We start from the raw sequence: 26,956 nt of genomic DNA on the forward strand, positions 1-26,956 counted from the left end.
TTTTTGGGTATGAATATCAACAGGTAGCGTTTGGCTACTTTTGGGTTTCCCACATCTCCCGAGGGAAATATTTAGGTTTAGATTATTTAGATTGTTTATTAGAGTTTTTGATTGAGTTTGGATTAATCCAGCTTTGAAGCACTTACTGATTAAAAAAAAAAAAAGCGCGTACAACTGGTTTATAAAAGCAATGGATTTATCCACAGCAGCTCCATAATGTTCTACAATATGATCATTGAGAGGACTCCTAATAAAAACAATGCAGACACTGTAACAGGTGTATATAATGCTACTGTTTCTACTTGTTCATCTCCCCAGGCCTCTCCTGACACATCTTGCTTTATTGGAAAATGCTGGGCGGATAGATTTTTTTATGTGTTTGAACTTTTATGGTTTCAGCGTACATACAGATTCCTGGGAGAGAAGCTGGTAACAGTGGATGTTACTACAGCTGCCAGGACAGGACCTCTCCCACACCCACACCCACACCCACACCCACACCCACACCGCAGTGTCATTACTTTGTTTACGAATATTTCCCATCATATCTGCTGCTCCACGCCCTTTAGTCAACATAACAAACAAAACATTTCTCTCTGACCACAGTTGGAGGTTAGGAATCTGTTCTCATTCATGTAACGTGTGGTCGGTACTAAACCAAATCAATAAAACAAGAAGCAGTATTGTTGAGGGTGCCACGTGAAGATTTGCGCATACTGTTACGCTCACATTGAGACATTAGCACCACAGAGGACCCGGACTGAGAACAGAGTCAGCCCACAGCCTGCTCACCGCAATTCACTTCGAGCCAGCAGGCCAGACTTTGTGGGAAAAACGTTCTGAACTCTGTATGAGCCATTATCTGCAGCGCTCTGTAAAATGGAGCTTTTCACACATTTACATAGGAGTAAAGATCTGCAGAGAAAACAAAAACTGAATCCTGAAGAGGAAACATCCGTCATGCATCATGAAGCAACAAATGAAATTCGAAATGTGGTCTTCATTTTGAGAAACTCTCGCACCTGAAGTTGTGCCAGTATTGCAGCATGTGTTGCATCATCACAACGAATCTCCCTGAGGTCGTCCAATACCAAACATTACAGTAATGTTTCAGGAGCCTTTTTCAGCACTTCCTTGCACATACAATTGCACACTTGAATCCACACTGATACATGAATCTCCCCTTACAGAATAAAGCCTGTGTACATCAGGTACTGACTGAAGATTACAAATGTTGCAAATGTTGCTTCGTGATCTGTTTAAAAGAAAAAGAACAGAAGAAGAGAATTTGTCAAATCAGTAAGACAAGCAAAATATCAGCATGTTGTATATGTAAAGATAATCAAATAAAAAACAAATGTCCTACATGTACATCTGTCACATATGTTGAAGCATGTATTCTTTCAAATTGTGAAATTCACATACGTGCACATTTGACATGAAAAGACCAAACCCAACACTGTGCTGTACTCTACTTTTCAGTAGCTTGTCTGTGGCACTCAAGCCTAAAGTCCATCAGTCACTTCTGAAGATGCAGATCTTTACAGGCTTCATTCATAAAAAAAAAGCTTAATGATTTCCTTAAAGAGCTTGGCACTGTAGCTTTTAGCAACTTGAGTAAATAGTGCATTTGTTAACTGATCCAGTCATTCTGGGTCAAACAATGACTCACAACCATGCTGATTTTTTCCGATGCTGAAGATGATGAGGACAGCAACAAACTGAAATTGAAAAAAGTCAAGCGTCAAGATAATTGTAACATTTCATCCATGCAGGTTAACTGGTTGTTAGAAAATTGACTGAAACAGAAATATTGTAGGTGCAGTAAACGATGAAAGCAGGTAAGCTGCAGACACCAGGAATCTTATTTCAGTTCTGTGTTGCATATGAAATTGTATTTAGAACTCAGCGTCTCCTCTCATTTGTTCTCATGTCTCTTGGGGGCCAGTGGGAGCTGTTGTGCGAGTTTACAGAGACAGACAGACATGGATTAAGGTATATTTGTGTCTCCTGATCTGTGGCTCAACCTGAGATGAAGGTCCTGCATTCTTTAGGCCTTGCGCAGACGGACAGAGACAATATCAGGACGCACCTTTAGGCTGGATTTGGCCAATAAATGTTGACCGCGTCCACCTCGTCTCAGCAAAGGAAATTGTCTGTTTGTGGCTGTGTGTGTTTGTCAGATGTGAGACCAGGATACAACAGTGGCCTGTGTTGTTGAGCTGAGGTTTAGTGTGTGCATGCCTGTTGGTGAGCTGCTGGTTCTGTCTCGGAGATGGCGAGGGCGTCAGCTGTCAGAGTCATCTTGCAGCGAACGCGTTGTCTGGTGTGTGTCTGTCCTGGATGTGTGCCCAGTGCGCTCATTTCAAGTCACAGAGGACATTTAGTTTGCGTGCTTGCAACACCATCACATCAGTCACTGGCCCTGAAGGCGAGGCTGGGCTCCAGTGTCACACCCGAAACTAGTCGAGTAAGCCGCGTGGATACAGATTATTGACCTGTCTGTTGGGTACCCTGCCTCTAACTCAGTGATGGTACAAATATGTTTCAGTCCCTCGAAGGCACGGGACAATATGTCATTTGATTGCAGGTCCTGATAGAAATGCTCAGGAGCACATATCTTTGCAGTCATGCCAAAATCCCTGAACCATGGCTGAAGGCTTGGCTTGCCCATTTTACCCCCCCCCCCCCCCCAAAAAAAAAAAAAAAAAAGGTGAATGCAATGTGTGGAAATACCCTGGATCCAAACTGAGGGACAGGGAGATGAGGGGCCCACGTGAGGGACCTGCCAGAGGAAAGTGAAACACCTCCAGTTGACGCTCCCATCTCCATGACCCCCGTCCAACAGTTTGCTTCTTTATTATTCACGTAAAAAATGATGTCCCATGATACAATAGAAATATTTGTTTCTTGACAAAATCAAAGGTAAAGTCAATCTAAAGATTTTGATCCAAGAAAATAATGACATGAAAATTTCAATAATGTCCACTGCCTAACTGCCTGTGAGCCTGAATGGCATATATTTGTCTAGTGTGTTTTGTCCTACGGGGCCACAGCAGAATTGGTTTGGGAACTGTATTTGTGAGTTCTAAAGTAAGTGACCTGTGAACATGCCAAGTATTTGTTCTGGGAGTTACATGTGAAATGATTTGCTGGATAAACACTGGATATCCTGCGATAACAGGCCGATATTTCAATTAATTTCAATCCAGGATGCATCGTCACAGCAATTTACAGGACTTTATGCTCATTAAATCATTGTGACATCCTTATTTTTACTCATGAGTCAAAAGGTTTCTAAACGCCAGGCTGCAGCTGATGCTTTGAAGAGGATGGGCTGGATCCGTCAACGACACAAGTTGTTGTAAATCCCAATTCCTGGGGGCCTCAGTTCCCCCAACGCTATTTTCAGACCCTCTCCTTGAGATTCCAGCACCATGAAACCAGTCCAACTGTTACGAGTGCTTGGCTGGAATATACGATAGGGCTTCCAGTTCCTCCTGCTGCTGCTGTGCAGTATTATTGGCGTTTCCATGTCATTTAATAAAGAGGGGGTCCGTCATGTGACCCCTCGAACCCACATCAGAGCTGTGGGATGCGGAAGTGCGTGGCGAAGAGAAGTACCGCCGTTCGCCGCTAGAGGGCGAAAGAGTCAAGTGATGCGGGCATTAGTGAGGAGACGGCGGTCTGAGAGCAGGGGCTGGCCTTGACGGAGGAGGGACATCATGCCAATTTCCAGCTTCTTTGTACAGGGATAGAGTAGGGAAGCGAGAAAGCACGCCGCTCTGACTCAGACCGACAGACGCACCCGCTCCTCGTGGCTGAGCCCGGCCGGCACCAGACCACAGCGGACACAGAGGGGACTGAGGGAGAGAGGCGGCAAAGTGGGAAGCTTTGTGTCCAAGAAAGAGGAAACTAAGCCGAACGATGTCGGGGCTAAAAAAGAGAAACTCAAATTCCTCCGCAGACAGAGAGGAGGACAAGCAAGTCACGGAGAGGATGCTGACCCCCAGCAGCGGCGTGGAGAAGGGGGACCCCAGCGAGACTGGAGCACCGGTATGTGACGGCAAGAGCCCAAACAACGCCGCCGGAGGAGAGGACGGGGTCGTCCTGAAGAGGACCATCACCCTGGTGAACGGCGTGGCCATCATCGTGGGCACCATCATTGGCTCGGGCATCTTCGTTACACCGACCGGCGTGGTGAAGGAGGCCGGCTCGGTGGGTCTGTCCCTGATCGTGTGGGCGGTGTGTGGGGTGTTCTCCACGGTGGGCGCCCTCTGCTACGCGGAGCTGGGGACCACCATCACCAAGTCCGGCGGAGACTATGCCTACATCCTGGAGGTGTACGGCTCCCTGCCGGCCTTCCTCAAACTCTGGATCGAGTTGCTCATCATCCGGCCGTCCTCGCAGTACATCGTCGCCTACGTGTTCGCCACCTACCTCCTCAAACCGATTTTCCCCGTGTGCCCGGTGCCGGAGGAAGGGGCCAAGCTCGTGGCCTGCCTCTGTATCCGTGAGTATCCGAGCCGGGCCATGCTGTCCTGGATGATGCAACTTTTAGGCGTTGTTGTGCTGTTGTCGTGTGCATGCCGGCGGTACAAATGTAAATGCACTAAGATGCGCTTCCTGTTGTGTCAGCCTGTCATAATTAGCGCACACCTGTGTGGCTGACGTGACTCAGACCGATGGGGTGACCCACCGACTGGGCGCACAGTCTCGGTCGTTGATTTAGTTTCCATGAATAGTGTCAGTGCGACATGTAAGGGACCACGTGTGATGCCGGCACGAGACGCAGGCACATAACTACATATTCATCCACGCGCTCAGCCTCAAACAGTGGTGGAAAAATGTCGCGATATTACATCAGCTCGGGGATGAGAGAGGAGAGGATGCTCGCGAGCATCACCAGCTAGTCTCATTCAGTGGGGCCGTAAGAAACACCGTGGAAGTTTGACTCAGACTGCTTACACGCATTTTCTCACTAACGTACTTAGGTTAAGTGAGTGAAGTGAATATCTTACATTTAGAATTTTTTCTCCTAAAAATAAAACTAATGTAACTAAGTTTCTAAACGTATAAACACTAACGTTGAAGCTACTAGCTTAATGTAATGAGAAATGTTACGAATTTGAGAGAATGGTGAGCCCATAGTGTTCCAAATATGGCATAGATTACAAATGACTGAATATGTTGAGATGAATAACTAATATTAATTAAATCTTATAAACTAAACAAATTAAACGCTTCAATAAACGCTTCCCTTTAATTATTTGCAGTCGTTCCCATTAGCCTGCCTGAAACCAAATTGTCATACTAAGTCTTTCTTAAATTTTCCTTAAATCGAGAGTGCGAGAAAATATTAGGATATGCATTGAGTTATTCAGAAACGCGAAAAAAATATAGAATTTATCAATAATGTTTTGTGTTCATCGCTGTCCAGTCTAAATCTCCAAAATGGCAGATTTCATGAGCTTAGAAAAACAGTCACTTTTTCAGTTTTGTTGCAATGCATTTTTCAGATGATTCAGTAAAAAATGATGTGTTTGGCTTAAGAAATAGTGATATTGTCTCTTCTTCTTCATTTTTATACAAAAATTCAAATTTAGAGATAAGTGATTTTCATTGGTCATTGTGTTGGATATTAAAATGCCAAACAATGTATAAATTATAAATTAGGCTGCATGTGATCAACAGGTAACTAACATTTTTAATTCCACTCAAAGTAGCCAGTTAAACTTCTCTAACATTCCGTATTTAGGGTGAGTAAATCTATTTAGCCTGTTGATGTTAGTGTCACAGTACTGTGTTAGTTAAATATGCTGGTCAGTTTGAGTGTGTTCGCCAGACACACTGCCCTGGTTTGTATGGAGTCTTAACCAGATTAACTCTGGATTATTAGCTGCTTTAGCCTACTGGCACCAGTCACTGACTGTGCCGTTTGCTTCAACTGCCACTCACAGCAAGTAGTTATTCTCCTTTAAACCTCACTCACTCCTTCTCTATCTGAATACATGACTACACATGACCTTGTGTATGCATGTATATTAATAAGTGTGTGTTAAATAGTACGCGTAACTCAGGCAGCACCTAATCTTCAAACTGTCTGCAGGCTAATTCCTGACTGAAACCACATGACAAAGCCGTGGACCGTGAGCCTTGCTTGTGTGTGTGTGTGTGTGTGTGTGTGTGTGTGTGTGCGCGTGTGTGTGTGTTTGCATGTCTTCCACTCGCTTAGGTGTGTGTGTGCATGCCAGTGTTGTAGGCAGTGGGGTGGTCAGGGTCACTGTGGGGCTGAAAGTCAAATCTCCACACACACACACATGCACTTATGTACACATACATCACACACACATATGGATGTGAGTTATTGTTTTACCTAACCTATTTCTGTGTTAGTTTGTGGAACTGAGATCAGTATATTTCTATGTCAGTGTGTCTGCTCACATTTGAGAATAACATATACACACATATTTTCTGTAGTATTAGCCTGTTGTGAGTGTGCATGCCTGTGTGAATTTTGATGCCAGTGTGTGCGTGTGTCTAACTCGGTGTGTGTGTGTGTGTGTGTGTGTGTGTGTGTCCAGCCACTGTACTCAGTCTCCCTCTCTTTGTCCTGGTCTCTTTAACACAGAGCCTCATTGTGCTCAGTCTTGTCTTTCTGTTGTGGCCCCGACCTGATTTAGGAGCTCTGAAGGGACCTGCTGCTTTAGTTAATCACTGTTGATGGGGTCCTGGGTTATGTGCCGCTTTAACAAACCTGTGTGTGTGTGTGTGTGAGTGTGTGTGATGGAGGGGGTGGCCATCAGCACCAAAAAGAGGGAAAAGGGACTTATTCCCTCAAGAATTTGTTTACCATCTCTGAATTCTTCTCTAGCAGTTCTTTAAACTCTGAAAATATTTAAATTCTTTAAATATTTGATATTTGAATAATTTCCCAGTCTGGGATCAATAGGGTAATTCTATTCTATTCTGTTTTATTCTAGTAGCGGCACAGTACCCAGCAGACAGAGCGAAGATTGAGGGGGTGCATATGCGTTGTGTTGTGTCAAGTAGAGTGAGTGGATGTTTCATGATAGACAAAAGTGGGGCTCATAAGTGTGTCATCACCTACAGTCTCCCTCTCACTCTTTCCTTTCTCTCTGTCTCCGCAGTCTTGTTGACGTTTGTGAACTGCTACAGCGTGAAGGCGGCCACCAGAGTGCAGGACTTCTTTGCAGCGGCCAAGCTCCTGGCACTCTTACTCATCATCATCATCGGCTTCATCAAGATAGGCCAAGGTACTTCGCACAAGCACCAATGCGCTGAATACATAGAAATACACAAACGCGTACATTTACAACTGGGGGTGTTTTAAATTCCCCGTCCAGGGGTCATGAATGTCTTTAATGGCTGCATAATTCTACACGTTTTTGTTGTCTATATTAATGATCTAAAACAAAGTAAACTAATTAAAAAAATAGCAGAAAATGATTATTGAAATAATGTACACCTATATGATAAGTTTAGTTGTATATAATGCATGACAAAAAGATACACTCAGTGTTTTGGATACATGCATACAAGAAGCAATAACATTTTTTTCACCAATGTCACCTGAGGGGATCCGTATTTATCAGCATTTTATCATAAAATCCTCACACTGAGTCTTGTATTGTGTTGAATGAACAGACAGACCAAACCCTGGCCCTACACAGAGCATATTTTCTTGTTTTAAGCGTCCACCATTGAGTTTCCTGTGCACTTGGTGACTTGAGGTATACTCAGTTGGTTGCAATCTGCAACCTTATTATGGAAGCCACTAAATCCTACACAGTGGTCCTTTGATAATAATACCACTGATAAGGTGTACTACACATAAGATTCAAATGGTAAACTATATATTTTAAATGTTAACACAATTGTGAATCAGGTCAAATACAATTTGAATCCAGATCACGTCAGTAGTAAAGTTAATGACTTGCTGAGAGCAGTTTGTAAATTATAGCACAAGGAAAGCTTTGGACGTGACATTAGCTTACATGTTCAGCTTGAAAGCACGCCCGGGTAGTTACTCCCTGCAGGTTGTTTGTTTATGCAACTGCCAGTCTAGTAACAGTTGGCTTAAATTACACACAGTAGCACAGCACATACTGTATAGGTTCAGGTATTTATACTGGAAGCATGCCATCTTTAATGGCGCACTGTGTGCCACATGACCCGAAACAGGAAGTGGTTACTTGAGCAGTGCTGTTTCTTTCTATAAAGTCTTCCCTACTGCTTCCCTCGTCTGACTTGGATAGACAAGCACACCCATGCTCTGATTGGGGAAATCTTAACTGAAATATTTTCATTTCATCAGTTTCTCACTTACATAATAGTGATATCAATTGGATTTTATGTTTTGCATGTGTTTCTGTAAATCTCATTTAACCGTGACAAAAATAATAAAACATAAAAAATAATTGCCCTTAATTAATTGAATAACACAAACAATTTCTTATTAAAATAATCCTGGATTTAAAGACAAATGAGCTCTAATTGAGGAAATTATGTGTAATAGAAGAGGCTATGATGGCATTTTCTTTCTGTTTTATGCCTTGTTACCCCAAATTTATGTTGCAGAGTGTTTGTGTTGTGTCTGATCAAATTCCAGCATTGTAATCCCACTCTCTCTAAAGTTAATCTCAGCCAGCACTCACTGTTGCCTTTGTCCCAACCAAGCAGTGAATTTGTGGAAGCAGAGTAGCTGGTGTTATGCTTCCTGGAGTTGGGCCGAGACCTCATTAAAGCCACAGGATGTTGTGAAATGTAGCCAAAGACAGTAAGACTGCACACAAAAACCTGACAATGACTCTTGAGAAGACGCCAGCTACTTTGGAAATCCTCTCATAAACTTATAAGACATCTGAGTCTTACTGTCTGTTTGAACAAGCAAGAATATGTATCCCGTTCATTATAAGCCACCAGACCTTTGAATGTTTACTGATTGTGTATTATGACACACTACTCATCTGTTTTAGCCTAATAATGTGCCTTCAGTAAACACTGCCCCCTAGAGGAAGACAGTGCAAACCTGGAGTGAGACTTTAGGGCTCAGTGGGTTCATGTCATATGAATTAGACCACTATGGTTTGTAGTCCTTACTATTAAAAGGCAGCATAATACATTTTCTGCATACTTTCCAATGAAAAAAACTTCCACCAGGTAACCCTGTGTGTGTGTGTGTGTGTGTGTGTGTGTGTGTGTGTGTGTGTGTGTGTGTGTGTGTGTGTGTGTGTGTGTGTGTGTGTGTGTGTGTGTGTGTGTGTGTCTGCTGCCAAGTCCTGCGGTGCACCTATGGCTGCCTCTCTTCCTGTCTGTAGTAAAGCTGTTGGCTGCCTGTTATCCTCTGAGCAAGACACAGGGGCGAACTGAAATCAGCGGTACAGTAGATCAGTATTCGATGAGAGCGAATCTGCGCTCTGTTAGGAGGAGAATATTCAAAGGGGCAACCCACTTAAAAGAAAGTCAGCAAGCATGTGTGTTGCATGTGAATGAGTCAGTCTGAGACACAGACCAAGTTTCACAGACAGAATATAATCACACAGCAAATAGTTACAGATTAGGGGACGGATGCTGGGAGAGGGGCTCCTCTTGTCAGTGTTTTACTCAGTAAAGTGTTTGACATTTTGAGATATGCCTTTGATTAAAAAAAAAAAAAAAAAGTGAAATCTGACTTTAAACTGAAGTGGAGCTCTCAGAGACTAAGGGGTGACTGTGGATAGCAGCTGAGCTCACCAATTACCTGTCTGCTTCCTCCAGCTGTGTGTTTCCTCTGTCTGCTGCGCTGAGCTCACCCATAACCTCTTTGACCTAACACCTGACATTAACCCTTACTAAGCTTTGAAGCTCCGCCGTCTGGATAGTCTCAGTTTAACTCAAGCTGCAACACCAGACCTCTAGGTTTTGAGTTGAATGTATCTTAACTGGATGAAAACAGATGGAGCTTCATAGTATACACACATGTAGAGTGGGTGAACTGACAGACTGCTTGTTTGTGCGGAGGTCGGAGGTCACAGGTCTCAGATCAGCTGACTGGTGGGCAAACGAGACTTGAACAACACTGACTTGAATTGTTCAGAAGCTGAGCAGAAAGAGCTGGAAGAGAGAGGGAAGGTGGGGAATAAAGAGATTTAGAAAAGGAAAGAGTGTGCTTTTTTTTCTACTGGCATAGAGTAGTGGCAGGTTCCGCATGGAGAAAAGAGAAAATGCTGCTTTAAGATATACCCTCTTAAGAAAATATATGTGTGGATCATTGTCCCATCAAATAAACTTCGACTTCTTAATAAATCCAGGCTGATGGTGCAGTATTGTCTATAGAGTCAGTTGTAATTGTTTCTATAATAAGTGAGTTTCTTGGGAAGGAGCTGCTGGTGAGGACGTTAAAGATCTGAATCAAACGGAAGGTTGGACATATATTAACTTTTGCCAAAATAATGAACCCTGAATTCATAGTCTTGCCTCCAAATAGTAATGCAACAATGGTAAAGTAATTAATCCTGGGTAAAGTGAAAATATTTTTTGAAACTTTTTTTTTTAATTGAAATTATTTAAATGTAAGGCTGATAACTGATAAGTTTAGAGGCTTTAGTACAGTGGACACATCTCATTGAGCGGTACAGTAAGGATTAGAGCTGAGTAGGTTTCTCAAGATTGCATCTGATTTCACAGATACACAGACCAATGTGCTCAAGTTTTATCAGTTTAAGAAGTTGGCCACATTCACTATAAAGAAATTGGGGTTTGTGGCCAGCAACATGTCTTCTTACATACAAAATAGAAAATAATGGAATGTGAATGTCAGCTACATAAGGGGTGGGAGTTTTAGCCTTAATGTGTGCCTAGACAGTGCCTAGATTTATAATTTAGAATCATTGGGCCCAGATTAACAACCCATGCCGCCATTAACAAGTTACCCTTACCCACGCTACCCCTGGCTAGTACCAGGGGGTGGTCACATTTGTAACTTTGTTTTTCAAAAATGTTCTTTTGTTTGTCTGCACTCAATCTCGACTGCAAAACATGATCCCTAACTGATCCAGGCTCTTTGTTTGGTGGAGGCAGGAAGTGTGTCGGTGTCTTATTTCGGAGCAAACTTAATCCACATAACTTGAATGCAAGCCCTGCCTGTCTAATACCTGTTTAGGTTTGAGTGTAGCCGGAGCATGAACGGTAATTCTTCTCATTTGTAATTCTAGTCCTTTACTAAGTGCTGTCTGAAACGGGATCTTTTCTGACATCATGTGTCGTCTCGTGGCATTCGTTGAATCTTTAACACCAATCTGTCCCTCGTAGTGCTGCTAATAACTGTTTATCTGAGACAACTCTGATTCCATGGATGCGGACAAAGATGTGGCTGTGATTACATCAACAAACTCACCTGACAGTCTGTCTTCACTGCAGTTGGAGTGGATTTCACTGATTGTTTGGTCTGTTTTTAGATAACATACTTCAAACAGCCATGTGATCAAAGACAGAGGAGAGAGAGAAAGACACAGGCTATATACTAATCATTTATTTCCTGAGCTAAATAAAAAATATGGAGGGAGGGGTATTGCAGAACGGAGAAGTTGGGAAATTAGATAAATGGGTCACATCTTTTTTTTTTTTTTTTTAGCAAGGCAGCAGAAATGGAGATTTCAATCGCAGGGAGGCACCGTGATTAAGTTACATGACATATAATAGAAAAGAGCTGACACTTAATAGCAGTGTCATAGAAGGGATCCTTGTACGAGTTATGTAAAACTGAGCATGTGAGCGTAAACATCCAGTAGCTCATTTAATAAGATCACGTAGAGATCCGTCTATTCTAGTCACTGTGGTGATGTGAGTTTAGTAAAGATAAACCAAACTGGCACCAGATGCACTTTACTCTACTCACCCTGATCCATTACACACCAGTGTTTTTATACTGTGTTCACCGTGTGTGTGTGTGTGTGTGTGTGCATGGAGCTCTGTGGCTCATAAAGTTGGAGTCTGCCGGAGTCTCAGATTAAGGGACAATAATCTGATTAGCTGCAGTAAACCCTGCTTTCTCAATCTGACGCCTGCCCACACTGTTTGGAGGTGAAGCTCTCACGCAGACTGATCTCATACTGACCGGCGACCACGTAAACTTACCTCGGTCTCATCTTGTCACAGTACAGGGATTTTCCCCTCTCCTTCTTAGTCTATATCTATCCGATACTGTCACCGTTTATTTGAGAAAACAAACAGCAGTTACACTTTCCGACATGTTCTGGCCTTGTTTAAAAGTCCTGGTTGACATCTCGAAATAGATTTGCTCCGCTGTTTCAGCCACAGCTGCCTGAGGTGTTGATGAGTAAAAGGTGTGTGTTTATGCAGTGGGAGGGTTTCACGCCAGAGGTCTTAGCAAATAGCCCACAACATGGTGAACTCCCTTCGTGGCAGTTTGAGGAGTACGCCTAATCCAAGTAATTCCTTTGCCTTTACCTGATCCACGGCCTCTTTTAATTTAATGTCAACTCAGTCACTGCACCCTTGCAGCCAAAGATCTGTTGTTAAATTGAGCTTAATCTACGTGAAAAACGGTTTCAAATGAACCATGTATGCCCATGACTGTTCTGATGAAAAGAGGCATGAAGACTTCTTTGTTACAGCTAGTATGAATCGGGGCCACAGGTAATCCTTTAAACTGTTTCGTTAGCTCAGCCCAACCAATTACCATCTGTGCAGTGCACTAGATAACTTCAATTTCGACAGTCACCTTTCTCATCCCTAAAATTGTATGTGTGATTTTCATTTCTGTTCAGCCCTCTCCACATTTCTGCAATATTCCTCCAGGGTATTCTCACTTAATTTCAGAGATGAATGTGACTCATAAAACTGAAAACAAAAGAGGGATATCTTGAGGAGAAACTTGAAGACTTAAAGGCCAAAAATAATCTTTAAAAAGTATAGGTTAAAAAATCTTTGTGATGGGAAGACTGACCACTCTGCACTCCGCATAAAGGAACAGCTGTGATCAACTCACTCAGTGGTTTAAAATCTGTCTTCCTAATCAAAATGTATCGTGTGACTTAAATGTGTGAACAAACAGAAATGAAAATGGTTTTAGGTTAGGCTACTGGGCAGGGGATACAGTTGGTGGTTGTCAGGAAATAGTTGCGCCAGATAAATTCCCCTAAAACTAACTGTTTCTTTACATCTTACATCTCTATGAAACCAATAGCATACAAAATGCTAATTATTGAGGTTAAGACGTGTTAGCTAGCAGTTTTCCCCTGCTTCCCCTCTTTATGCTAAGCTAGGCTAATCAGCTCATAGGTTAAAACGTATATCCTATGGTATTGATATTCTTATCTGACTCTTGCATTTTCCCCAAAATCTTCTCAAAGGTATTAGTTCTGTGGAATAAGAAGATATCAGATCAAACCAATTAGTAATTGCAGGCATTCTACTTCTCATGCAAAAGTCTTAAAATCCTTTTAATTCTGACCATTAAACCAGGACTACTTGAAACTCACTAACTAGAAGAAGGAGCTCAGGTTGTCTTTGTGCACCTTTTAAGTGTGTGTGTGTGTGTGTGTGTGTGTGTGTGTGTGTGTGTGTGTGTGTTGCATGCATATTTTATTCTCTGTGTGTGTTCGTGTGTCTCACTTTCACTGCCTGGCACTGGTGTCATGTGACCAGCTGATTGCAGATCAGGGTGTTTTCTGACCAGTGAGGTGGAAAGTAATGGGGGGTAACAGGAGAATGAATAAAGCTGTTAAGTGTAAGAACCAATTTGACACAAAGTGGATTGAACGAAATATCTATATTTTGAGTCCTTGTCCTTCAAAACAAGAACTGGGTAGATTGAATTTAAACAGCTTAGCTTCATATGGGAAACAAACCTTTGTCTCCCATGTGAAAGTCCTGTGTTTGACCCATCCATCTATCCACCCTGACATCCCTTCCCTACAAGGACTTAGTCGCTCTTTATACTAGATTCATTGTTAGTTTACAACTCATGATCATATTCTAACCCTAACTGAGTAGTTTTTATGCCTAAACCCTAACCAATGGGTCACCATGGGTGACCATTTGACATCTTTAACATAAACATATCAATATGCAGGCATAAACCCCTGAACAAACTGCATTCTTAACATGCTCTTAGGTACCATGTTCTTGGTGCCTGACACAACTCCTATATGTCAAATATTTCTCATCTGTACTCAACTCAGCTCAGCCTCATCAGCAAAGCACTTTAATGGCAGTGCAGTTCTGTTTTTAGAGTTGTGAATTTGAGTACGGGTTAGGTTTACTTCAACTGTAGATATTTCCTCATCAGTTTTGGCTCTCCACAAGTGTGGAGTAAAGTTGAAACGATTAGTTGATTGTCTGAGGAAAAAAAATCAGTGGCTGTTTTTAGAGGAAGCGTTTTATGATTTGCCAAAAATAATTTCTTTCAGCGGTTGCAGTTTTTCTGCTTTTCTGTGGTTAATATTGTTGCAAATTCCTTTAGGTGGGTTTTAATCCTTACTGATAGAAATAATTTATTGCTTTTATTAACAAGTTGAAACAACTATAAGGACTTGAGCTATAGACATGAGTTTAGACAGGCTATAGACCAGGACCCAGAGACCCCCTGCACAGCTACCATCTCAGGCTGATATGTAGAGCAGGACTAACCAGGCAGGGGTCTTGGGATGCTGTGGTCACATATCTGTCTGTTTGTTATGAGTCCAGTAATTGGGTGTTTCCCACGCTGGACAGCAGCTTAGGACTAACCCTCCCAGTACCAACACTGCTCAGGGCTGTTGGTTTAGCAACCGTCGCTGTGTCTGAGAATGTGTGCCTGTTGTGGGGAGGAATGTGGCACAGATCCCTTCAAACCAGCATCAACCCGAAGGTCTGAAGAAGAGCTATGACCAAAATGTCATGAATCCTCACGACGGCTGGTTGATTCAATTACAATAGTCCCTCAACTTCTGGTTACCTCCTCTTGAGCAAGACAATAAACCACCAACTTGCCTCTGCTTGTCTCTTCCTGTATCCCCCCAACTGTCTGTTGTGTGATCCGTCCCTGCCTGGGGTCGATCCACAGGGCCCTGCCACAGCCAGGGTCACTTATTGAACGTCTCAGCCTGTCTTAACTCCATTACATTCTGCAGTCCATCACTGATCCACATGCTGAGACAGATTTAAGCATTCCCCCTCCAGAGATATCCTGTTGTGTGTTGGGCACCTACACACACATTGTTTCACATTTCAGGTTCACCAGACTGGGTGGTACTTGCCTCCACAGCAAATATTCAGACAGATGCATTTGGGCATTTTTTTTTTAACCTACTTTTTCTTCTTGTTCTCCAGGTGAGACAGATGGTCTTCTTCCAGAAAATTCCTTCGAGGGGTCCAAATATGAGTTTGGCAGCATTGGTCTGGCGCTCTACAGTGGTCTGTTTGCCTACGGTGGCTGGTGAGTTACTACATCCAACCTACCTCTGTGACCAGGTTGCAAGTCACTGTGCTGTCTGTTCATTATCCATTTTATCATTTAGGATCAGACACTTTACATTGTACAATTTCTTAACGATGGTTCAGGGATGAAAATGAACACACATGGAACCAGCCCTGCATGGTTCCATGTGTGTTCATTTTGGCAGCCTAGGCAAGATTGGTTTTTGGTGCAGCCTGATTATTTCTCTACAAGCTAAAACATGTAGCTGCAGCCTGCACGCTACTACTTGCACCAGTCCTTCAACCAATTCAACAAATTATTACCTACTGGTGATTATGCATCAGAATGAAGACATTGACCACATTTTAGGTAGGAGGAGGAACACTAAACAGCCAGCAGCAACAGCAGCAGCAGTTAGCCAGACAGCAGCAACAGTTAGCCAAATAAGCAAACAGGCTTGAAGTTGAGATGATTCATAAACATCTGTAGCAGCAAACATAAAGTCATTATCTACCATTTCAGCTAGTTCATCGGTGGCGCCCCTCCAGCATGTGGCACTTAAAGCGACTGCCTGTTTGGCCTTATACCAAGAGCCGGCCCTGGAGCTGTGGATTATTACTTTAAACTGCAAAATTATGTCAATTACATCACCTTATCATCAAGATAAGGCTCCACCTGATGTCCGTTAACTATATTATTGAATTGTCACCAAGCCTTCTTCCTACATTCGAATTAGACTGTGAATTCATCCCTGGGTATCAAAAACGTCACTTTGTTTCTTCGTTCTCTTCACTTTGACGGAATAAAGTAGAATTACAGTACTTACATTATTTGTTATCCATTTCCACTTAGATTAACACATAACAGTTTTAATTGCATAGTAAGCACTATACATGTTTAGCTACAAAATAGTTTTCTTAATTGTTCATATTCCCTTTTGCTTACAGGAACTACTTGAACTTTGTCACTGAGGAGATGATTGAGCCTTACAGGTATGACTGAGTGACTTGTATGATTTTATGACACGGGATCGATCGAAAATCTGTGGTTGTAACCGAGAATGTTTGTCTTCCTCAGAAACCTTCCTCGTGCCATCATCATCTCCCTGCCAATAGTGACAGCGGTGTATGTTCTGACAAATCTCGCTTATTTCACCACCCTATCCCCTGAGCAGATGCTGGGCTCAGAGGCTGTGGCTGTGGTGAGTGCACACCTCTACTTTCTGTCTATGAACAGTGACACATACTGTAAATATACATGAGACAATAGACTAACCTGCAATCACAGACCCAAAAGTCATTAAAGTCTTCCTGGTCCATCATTGATAAGTTGCCTAAATCATAGTGAGTTTCTTATCACAACTCTGTGTGTGTGATTTTCCCCCGCAGGATTTTGGTAACAAACACCTGGGTCCGATGGCATGGATCATCCCTGTGTTTGTAGGTCTGTCCTGCTTTGGATCAGTCAATGGCTCTCTGTTCACATCGTCCAGGTAATACTCTGACACACACTGCAAATGATTCCTTTTTAAAAAAATTATTTAAATGCCAAGAAACATTTAAACATATTTAGACTAACCAGGTTTAGAGACACAGTGAGCGCTGCACAAACAGCCAGAATGTTGCCATGAGATCATAATGCAGTCGTTGGAATCATTCATGTGTTCATGCTCAGCATCGTGTCTGTTTGTCACTTTCAGGTTATTCTTTGTGGGTTCCCGGGAGGGTCACCTTCCCAGTCTGCTGTCAATGATCCACCCCAGCCTGCTGACCCCACTGCCATCACTAATATTCACTGTATGTACCCTTATTGTCTAATTCATTGCGCACTAAAAGAAACAGTATTTTGAGCTTCAGTATGCGTAACACCACAAGAATTGCATGTCTAATCTGTCTGATTCTGTCTCTTATGGCTCTACAGTGCTTGATGACGCTGCTCTACGCCTTCTCCAATGACATCTTCTCCGTCATAAACTTCTTCAGTTTCTTCAACTGGCTCTGCATCGCCATGGCAATCGTCGGGATGATGTGGCTCCGCTATAAGAAGCCAGAGCTGGAGAGACCAATCAAGGTGAGCCAAACCTAATGCACTCAGCCACTCTGAACCAGAAACCAGAGAAAAATCAGCATAGGAACTTGGATGAGACTCGCTGTTTTTGTTTGTTTTGTGCTCCCTGACTTTTGTGGTCGTGGACAGACGCACACAGGCTAAAGACGACTGGACATGAAAGTCTCACTTGGACTTTGTCACCATCTACTCCCACTTGAGTTAGCTTTGGCAGCAGGAAATGATTCTTTTTTGTCTGATGCGACCAACAAAGATCCATTCAGCAGAGCTCCGATGAATAGAGACTGATCGCAGATTAACGGACAGAAGAGAAGCTGGATGCTTGTCAGCTGGTGTCCAGGCCTGTGGCTTGATAGTGAGTGAGTGTGTGTCTGTGTGTGTGCGTGTACAAGAGGAGGAGCACTATTCTTTCTCGAACCAGTTGCTGCAGGACTCCCCAGCACACAGACGACCATTGTGCAGTGTTTGCACTTTGTCTGAATGTGAGTGTGTGAACTTTCACGTGTGACGCTGTACATGTGTGAATCCCTCATTAGAGCTGATGGCCGCCCTGACTACTCGCCGGCCCGCTGAAAGGCGTTGTGTGTTGGTCAGAGGCGGAGTCTGTGGGGCGGTGAAGTGAAAGAGGCAGACAGATCTGTTAGCCCAGCATTCTGTGAGTGCGTTTGTGCGACTAAGTGGAGGGACAGTGGCGGCACTGTCTCCCTGCTGACCTCCATTTCTCTTTTTCACTCTCCCACTCTATTTCTCTTTCCTTCCTTTGTCTGTCAGATTCCTGCTGTTCAACAGATTTGGAGCAGAACTCCCAGTGACTCACACAATTACTAATTAACCATTTTGAAGAGGTGCTGTACACCTGCGATCTTGCAGAGTCATGACATCTCCAGTTCACATTCAGTCTGTAGCTAAAAGTGTGTGGTCACCTGACCGCACCTCTCATAAGTGATTGTTGGAGGCATTCATATGATTCTGTAACAGCTGCCACTCTTCTGAGAAGGCTCTCCGCCAGGTTTTGGACGTGGCTGCAGGGATCTTCGCCCATTTAGCCACAACCACATTAGCTGGGTCCAGTGCTGATGTCGGGTTGTAAGGCCTGGCTCACATTTAGCGTTCAAGTATGAATGGGGCTGAGGTCAAGTTCTTCACCAAACTCTGAAAGCCATTTTCTTTGTGGACAGGGGCATTGTCATGGTGACACAGGAAGGGCCTTTTCCAAACTGTTGCAAAAAAGCTGGATGCACGCTGTTTTCCCAAATATCATTGTATGCTGTAGTGAAAAAATGTACCTTCATTAGATCTGAGGAGGTCTTGTCCTTATCAAGAAAAACAGCCTCAGACTAAAGGTGCATTCACTGATATTGTGTAATCACCAACTCTGCACTCTTCTCCGTTCCGGTGCCTTTCAGCTGATTGTTTTGGCTCACTCTCATTGTATATTTCAGCCTCAAACAGCAGAAGGAGAAAGTTAGCAGCTAGCTCCTGAGCACAGTGGAGTATTTAGCAGCCTAAAAGCCACATATTTCTCTCAGGAGTTGCAAAAGGGAGAGCGGATACTAAACTTGTATTCATCAGGTGATCAGAAGCATGAATGCAGCGTGGTTTGTGCTGCTGTGAGGCTTTTGACCCACTGATCCACTTGACCTTTACTGGTTCACTATCATCCTCTGAGGGGAACTACATTGTAGTAGCACTTTGCTCCAGACTTACAGGTCTGGTATGGAGGATCCAGGGGTTGAAATGGGAACAGTAATATCAGCAGTAATAGAATATAATGTTCATAATAATATTTTCATGAGTGTATAATTACCAAAACCAAGTTATCATGTTTTCCTGCTCTGACATCTCCTGAGGCAGAGAGGAAACTGGAGACTAGTGTAATTAGACAGAAAATGTACAAGGAGTGGACAGCTACGTTGGTAGAACATTCCATTTAATGGCACTGTAACTATTATTCACTTTCTTGCCGGGTAGGATTCAAAGACTAATACTACTCTCATGCCTACAGCTAAATATAAAGCTACAGCTAGCAGCCCATGAGCTTATCTTAACATTAAGACAGGGTTAAACAACAAGTCAACGGTTGCCAGAATTCACTTGTGAACGCCTCTAAAGCTCACTGATTAGCACACATCTTGTTTGATTAATCTGCACAAAAATAGAAACGTAAAAGCAACATCTCATGGTTTAACTGGGGATAATGTGCCAGGTAGTCACTGGCTGCGACTGAGCTGCACTCCCAAAATGACAACTTATCCCTTTGAGATGGGGCGCTGCAGAACTCTTCACTTCATCTGATGATCTTTGAGAGTTTCTGTTATCAATCCTCCTATCTTCTCCCTGCAGGTGAACATTCTGCTGCCAGTGAGCTTCGTGCTGGCCTGCCTTTTCCTCATCATCGTCTCCTTCTGGAAGACACCAAAGGAATGCGCCATCGGCTTCGGCATCATCGCCACTGGTGTTCCTGTGTACTTAATTGGTGTGTGGTGGAAGAGCAAACCCCAGTGGCTACAAGACGGAATCTGTGAGTACAGCACCTGTCTGCGCTCATGATCGAGCTTCTGAAACTGCTGTTTCACTTGACATCGTGTGTAATCGTGTGTGTGTGTGTGTGTGTTCACAGTCTCCACCACAGCCCTCTGTCAGAAGATGATGGAGGTGGTGCCGCAGGAGTCCTAAAAGCCAGTGGCCAATTGGGTTGCGCCAACAGTCACCTCTGAGCTCTGACATCACAGCTGACGAAGCCTGACCTCTGTTGACCCCTCCCACATCAGCCCCTCTCTCTTACACACACACACACACACACACACACACACACACACACACACACACACACACACACACACACACACACCCTGTCTGCTGGCTGCTGATATGGACCTGATGAAGACAGAAACGTGCAGGCGTTAGGGGCCTTTAACTTTTTTTTCTCTTGTTTCTTATGTTGCTGACATTTTTGGGTTGTTACCTGTATTTGAGTATGAACAATTTTTAGTCACTAACTATGCTTTGTAGGATGTTATGTGTTGTTGTTTATTACAATGCATTTCAATGGATTGTTTTCATTTGTGAATATGTTGATGCTGAATATCCTCCCCCATCAGATCACTGTTGTGGTTATCAAACCGTGCCTTATGTGGCAAATGAAGACGTACCTGTCAGCTGTGGCAGTAGTTGTCGATGATGTCCTGAGACCACGGTCAGCCTTCACACTGACCCGTAAAATAGCTGTAAGCAGCTGTCAGCAGCTGTAAAGAGAGCCCTCTCTCGGGTCTAAAACCTTTGCATCCAGGAGCTTTTTTTGTTAAAATCCTGCAAGCATCTATTTTTAATCTCTTGAAAACCAGCTTTTGCTTCCAAGTAAAAATGAAAAGATTAGTTTTGTCAGATACTCATGAAGGACCTGCAGTCATTACAACTCTAGCATGTTTAGCTAAGGTCTTGTGCTCTCTGTGTTGTTGCTCTTTGGTCGACGTCGTTGCAGCACCACTCAGTGTCTGTTGTCTGTTCTTGTTGTCTGGACCTCTGTTTATGTGACCCAGTGCAGTGTGGAAGCTGCTCTAGGAAGAGGTTTCCCTTTCTTGATTTTGACTGTTGACAGAAGTGTCGGTTCACATGAAGACTGCCACGTTGTCATTAGCCAGCTGAGTTATACAATTACAGGTGGGTAGTCAGTGTACGGAGTTTACTCATCTGGTTAATGGGATCCTGAGAGGGAGGAGAAAGGTCTATAGGGAGATGTTAAAATGTTCTGTTAAGTCATGTTTTTTAGTTGAAGCTGTTTGCATTAGATATTTATTTAAAAAAGTATGACATACCAGCCATGGTGGTAAACTCTACTGCTGATATCCGCACAGGATTTCTTGGAATTGAAGTTTTACCATTAAACATGCATTAGTCCTAGGTCAGATACACAAGGTGCATAATACCAGGACTGAAAAGTGGGTCAAAATTCAAAGTATGCGCCATTTTCCTGCTGGTGAGCTTCTTTTTTTTTTTTTTTTTTTTTTGGGTCAGCGATCTCGTTATTAGTGGGGATCAATATCTACTCGTACTGAGCCCAGCTCACAGAAGGCCCCTGTGAGCTCCCAACTCATCACACTGGGAGTGTTTGCAAACACAATGTTTCAAGCTGAACACTGAACTAAAGGCGTGTAACTGTACACACAGTGTCAGGTTAAAGCAAGGGTTTGTTTGTGCTCATGTGGAAGGGGGAGGGAAGTGTCTACATTGGATGGTTCAGTCACTTTCAAACAGTTTTGGTTTTTCAGTCACTGTAAACATCTCACTGTTCAATACTTTGATCTTCTGTCACATTATATAGTATTTTAGTGTGTGTGTGTGTGTGTGTGTGTGTGTGTGTGTGTTATGGTGAGTCTTTAATGTGTGGGTGGATGTAGGTTGGGGTTAGAGGACAAAGATAATACAGAGAGAGATGTTGGGGAGGAAATGAGGGGTTTTGTTTTTCATTAAGAAGGGGAGGAACAAACACATTTTCAGATCACATTATGAACCGCTAGTTTTTATTTTTCATCCTCATGTTTCGTTTTTACGTGTCCGCACGCCGCCACAGTTAGTGCTGTATTATTAACACGGACCATCCTCCTGCCAAGAGGCCAAAAGCTCCACTTTACCGCGGCCGCGTCGTTTCCATAGAGACCGTGTGAGTGCTCTCGAGGGGGCGGAGCCGTTGCCGATGGAAGCAGGATGAGTTAATGTGTATGTTATAGAGGTAGATCCTTTCTAACACTCCAGCCATCGCACAAAGCCGATGGGAGACTAACCAGAATAGGACTGTAGAAATTGTATTTATTTATTTTTAGGAAACTTTGTTGTCTATTGTTATTAGTCCTTCTAATTTGTTTACAGGGCATTTTGTGGAAAGTGCTTTACAAATAAATCTTGAGGTTTTTTTTTTCCACTCTTGTGTTCTGTTGTGTTTGGTTTCGGTCCATGTGTTGTCTCATCTGTTCTCCTTTTATTCATTTATTTTTTTATTTTATTTTTTGTGTGGCTAAATGCCAACTACAATCACAGCATAATCAGCAATACCAAAAAATATCATTTATGGGGAAATGCTTTTAAATATGGTTTATTTTTAGTTAGAGCTGCTTGACTTGACTTTGAAGGTCCACATTTACGGACCTTTTGAGCATCTTTTAGCTTATTGTTTGGGTTTTTATGGCCTGTAAACATACATAGTACGCCCACTATACACTACCGGACCAGTACCTAATGTCAGACAGACAAAGTAGCAGTTAGCTGCTGAACATTGTGGAGCATTTAGCAGCTAAAGTCCAAATGTTTTCTTAGATCTAAAAGTAGGGTGAGTATTGAGCTTACTTTCAGAAGGTGAACAGAAACACTGCTCTAAATGAATGCCAAAGTTGAGTCTGATACATGGGTAGCAATTTTTAGCCAACATTTTAGCCATAACAGCTTTATAAGCTGATTATAACTGTGTCAATGTGTTGTGATGGCTTGTTGCGCTGCCCCCAAATGGCCAGAATAATTATTACAGGTTGGAGAAGGTGAAGACTTGCCATTGATTTCTCGTTGAAATGTGACAAAAAGGATACACACTCTTGTTTTTGAATGGGATAAGTAGAAATATGCAATGACTGCATTAAAATTAAGGACATCTTAATACTGAGTTTTTTTGCGGCAAAATTAAAAACTTTTCTCCAACTTCTTGATGGAGGGTGACAAACTGTCAAACCTCCTGTCCTTAAACTTAGAAAAATCACTATCTTAATTCTTCGCTTAGCTCCTACATCCAAGACCAGTCCCCCTCCACCGTGTGATCCATGCAGTGTTTGCTCTCTTCAAATTATATTGAGGATGTGAAAATCCTGGATGGCAAAATGCTTCTTTAAGCTGAACCAGAGCAAAACTAAAGTCCTGATTCCTGGTCCTGCAAACAACTCCCTCATCTAATGTAAAGTCCCATGTAAAAAATCTTTGAGTTTTCCTTAATTGAAATTCAATAACCAAATCAACTCAATTGTCAGCGCAAGCTTCTTCCATCTCAGATCCACTGCTAAATTAAAATCGGTCCTGTCCATTGAAGTTCTGGAAACCTTAGTTCACACTTTTAATTTCCTCTCACCTTGATTACTGCTATTCTGTCCCAATAGGAATTAATCAGAAGTCATCATCAAAAACCAAAGGTGATAGAACATCTGCAGTTTCAGACCCTAAACTGTGGAATAGTTTGCCAGGAATAAATAGATCATCCACCTCCTCTGATACATTCAAGACCCTCTTAAATTCTATTTTCCTGAGCCCATGAGCCATCATCACGAAGCACTCTTTGTTTTTTTCTTCCTTTGGATGTTATTTCATTGTTTTTGTTATTTGCTATTCTATTCCAGTGATTTACTTTAAATGTGCTATATGAAATATTTTTTATTTAAAACATTCAAAAATTGGCAAATGTTACCAACAAAATGTGATCATGTGATCATTAGCATGCTAACCAGCTAGCCCCTGCCACTTCGTACCTCAGGAGGTGATCATCTGCTAGTTCCATGGTTAGCTGAGCTACCCTGTTGGTTTAGAGTAAGATTCTGAAAGGTGGCGAAATGTTACATATTGCACCTTTAATTGCTGGGTTTCATGCTGTCTCTTTGTAAAGCACTTTGCTCGACGTACGTAAACGTGTGTAAACCAGAGCTACGAATTTTGTGGCTCTGGTTTACATTTCACTCTGAAAAACCTCTGCATGAGTTATTGTTAGAGATCAACAATGATGTCAAAAGCTGCGCCGCAGGAGCGAGGCGCTGAAACACCACTGGCTAAAATAATTTCCTCTCGACTGGTGCCAAAAACAACACAACACATGTCTGGTTCATGATAAAACATGAACCAGACCAACAATGTCACCTGCCAGTCAAGCCTGCGTTCAGGTGTTGATGCAGACTGGCTTCCCTTCAGACTGTTTCATGTTGCTCATTGGTTACTTGTGCCTCGCTGTTTGTCTTTTTTTCTTTTATTTGACATTGGCGTGTGTCACACCGCCACGCCTGTGCAGCACCAGAGTAATTATTGGATGAAACGTGTAAAGAAGCGTGGCTGAGAAGAGGAAGCGCTCTTGCCTGCTAGTGTGCGTTTTGGTGACTGAGTGTCTCGTATTTCGGTCTAGGAGTTTGTAAGATCAGTTTTTGCTTGATGTTCCACTCGATTACAGCGAGCTGCTCTATCAGACAGTGTAGCACATCTGATTCCTGTGCCCAGTGTTCAAGTATCTTATTTACTGGTAATGCAGTGCTGTATGAAGCCTGCTTTGTACTGTGTAGCAGCACTAGTAGATTCAATTTGTGTGCTTCCTCTTTCTTTCCAGATCCTCTCTCAAGTCTTTTCAGTAGCATTGTCCACCTTTGCGAATGAGCCCCCCTTCCCCTAGTGAGTTGCATTTGCATAATATACTTCTCAGTAATGAGAGCGGTATGCGTCCATCTGATGTTTAACATTTTATACCATTTATTTACAGTAACCTTTGGTGGTCACGTCAGAAGCCTCTTCTGGCTTCCCCTGCAAAAAGATGTCAGGGTGCTCCTGTCTATGAAGCCTTACTTCCTTTAGGCGTTTTTTTTTTACAGTATCGAGATTTATTTTTGACAAGCTTGGGTGATTCAAATCGAGTCTGTTTCTGTTTATTTAGAGTTTAAAGTTACTTTTCTATGTGGAATTCCGACTTTTTTGAATCAATGCCTGCAATCAAACGTTAATTTATCGGTAGCGTCTGGACCAGCTCCACTTGGAAAATGACTGTGATCTTTACTGAGCTTGGTGCCTACTAAACATCATATTTTGCCTTTGTGCCTGTGTTCAACTGCCTCTCGTCTCGCTCAGTTGCCTCTACAGCACAGACAGGAGGGATGAGCGTCTGACTGATCTTATTGTTAAAGAGGTGCCTCTGTTGAGCCTTTTCATGATCTTCATCAGGCCTCACTCTGCCTTCTCATGCTCTCCTCGCACTCATCCTCACAACTTCAGTGCTCCAGTTTCCCTCAAAGGCAGTTGGAAATTCCTGTTTTCCCACTCCTGTTCCCGCTTGTAAGTCACAGCTGAATGGATGTGGAATGCTAACGTCTCTGACTTTTCCTCAGAATGTGTCCTGTGCAGATGTAAAGACCCATTTAAAACGGCGCCATTTTCCTTTAATGCAGTGGCACAGTGGCAACAGGTTGCTGCCTTGTTTCTGCTGAGGAGGGATGGTGGCGAACGCTGCCTGCTTTAGAGCCGTCATTAGTTTTGTTGCACGGGTTAGTTTCAGACAGTTCACAAACACACCAACAGAAAAAAAACAAAACAAAAAACAGTCAACTCACAATTTGAAATGATTTCCTAACGTCCAATATTAGTTGAGTGGACACTGAGCTGGACTGAAAATGTGATGAGAGCATGAGAGCAGAGCAACATTCTCCCACTGTGCTGCTGCTGCTGCTCCTCCTGATATTTGTATGACTTTGTATTTCTTGTTTTTATTCCCTAAATTAAAAAATAAAGACAGAAGAGAATAAAAAGCAAACTCTGTCTCTCTCATAACATCTATATCAAGTTTTGCCAATGCCAGCTCAACTTTTAAAATGTTAAACACAATCGACAGCAGTGGTTAAAAATGTATTCAGTTCCTTTACTTTCTTACTAAAAGTACCGATGCGGCAACGTAAAATTACTTTGTTACAAGTGAAAGTCCTGCATGAGTTCTACTGAAGTTTTAAAGCAGCAAAATGTAGCTACAATGTTAAAGTAAAAGCACGGGTTTAGTCTCTGATGTATTTGATATAATGTATGACATCATGAGATTATCATGCTGAAGAATTAATGTTTGAGCTGCATGTTAGTGGTAACTGCTGGCTTGTGGAGTTACTAGTTCTTCTTTGCATAAGGTTTGATACACAGGAACACCAGGTAAGACATCAGAAACAAAAAGAAAACCCTTGGAAACAACCAGTTTGGTGTTTAACACGGTCTCCAACGTCATCAATATAATGTATCTGCATCTTCATCTTAAAAGTAACTAGAAACCTAAGCTGTAAAATAAATGTAGCGTAGCAGAGAGTACAATATTCCCTTAATGTATTCCCTTCCCTTCCCATTTCTTAAGTGTGGAGTGTAAAGCAGAGGTATAAGTAGCATAAAAATACTCAAGTAAGGAACAAGTAAGTGAGGAAGTCAAAAATTGCACTTGTAATGGACAGAAGTGTAAAAAGCAGCCAGTAGACGCACTTGAGTGAAAGTGTTAAAATATGACTTTGGTAGAAGTGAAAGTAACCCATATGAATTGTACTTGAGTGAACACCTCTGAGTATTAGAGTACTGCATACTTATTTAATACTTTGATATATGTGATCATCTTCATTAGTAGCAGGAAATGGAGATACTCGAGTAAAAGCTAAAAAATGTGAACTTGAGTAAATGTACTTAGCTACTTTCTGTCACTCATAATTAAACTGTTACTGA

At 42.5% G+C, this 26,956-nt stretch overlaps 1 protein-coding gene across 1 annotated transcript; it reads left to right on the forward strand.

Annotated features, from left to right (window-relative positions):
- The first annotated feature begins 2,824 nt into the window (after window positions 1–2,824).
- slc7a5 (solute carrier family 7 member 5) lies at window positions 2,825–22,346 on the forward strand. Its single transcript, XM_037107785.1, has 10 exons — window positions 2,825–4,513; window positions 7,152–7,277; window positions 15,337–15,442; window positions 16,372–16,416; window positions 16,502–16,625; window positions 16,813–16,916; window positions 17,124–17,220; window positions 17,345–17,494; window positions 19,835–20,012; window positions 20,112–22,346. The coding sequence occupies exons 1-10, from the start codon at window positions 3,928–3,930 to the stop codon at window positions 20,165–20,167; spliced, it is 1,572 nt and encodes a 523-aa protein (XP_036963680.1). The 5' UTR covers window positions 2,825–3,927; the 3' UTR covers window positions 20,168–22,346.
- Window positions 22,347–26,956: the final 4,610 nt, after the last annotated feature.

Source organism: Acanthopagrus latus, chromosome 8, assembly GCF_904848185.1.
Source record: "Acanthopagrus latus isolate v.2019 chromosome 8, fAcaLat1.1, whole genome shotgun sequence".
NCBI classification, from domain to species: domain Eukaryota; kingdom Metazoa; phylum Chordata; class Actinopteri; order Spariformes; family Sparidae; genus Acanthopagrus; species Acanthopagrus latus.

Coding starts and splice junctions, on each gene's coding strand:
- slc7a5 (XM_037107785.1), top strand. CDS start 3,928: ATGTCGGGGCTAAAAAAGAGAAACTCAAATTCCTCCGCAGACAGAGAG. Junction 7,278..15,336: donor CTTCATCAAGATAGGCCAAG/GTACTTCGCACA, acceptor CTTGTTCTCCAG/GTGAGACAGATGGTCTTCTT. Junction 16,417..16,501: donor GAGATGATTGAGCCTTACAG/GTATGACTGAGT, acceptor TGTCTTCCTCAG/AAACCTTCCTCGTGCCATCA.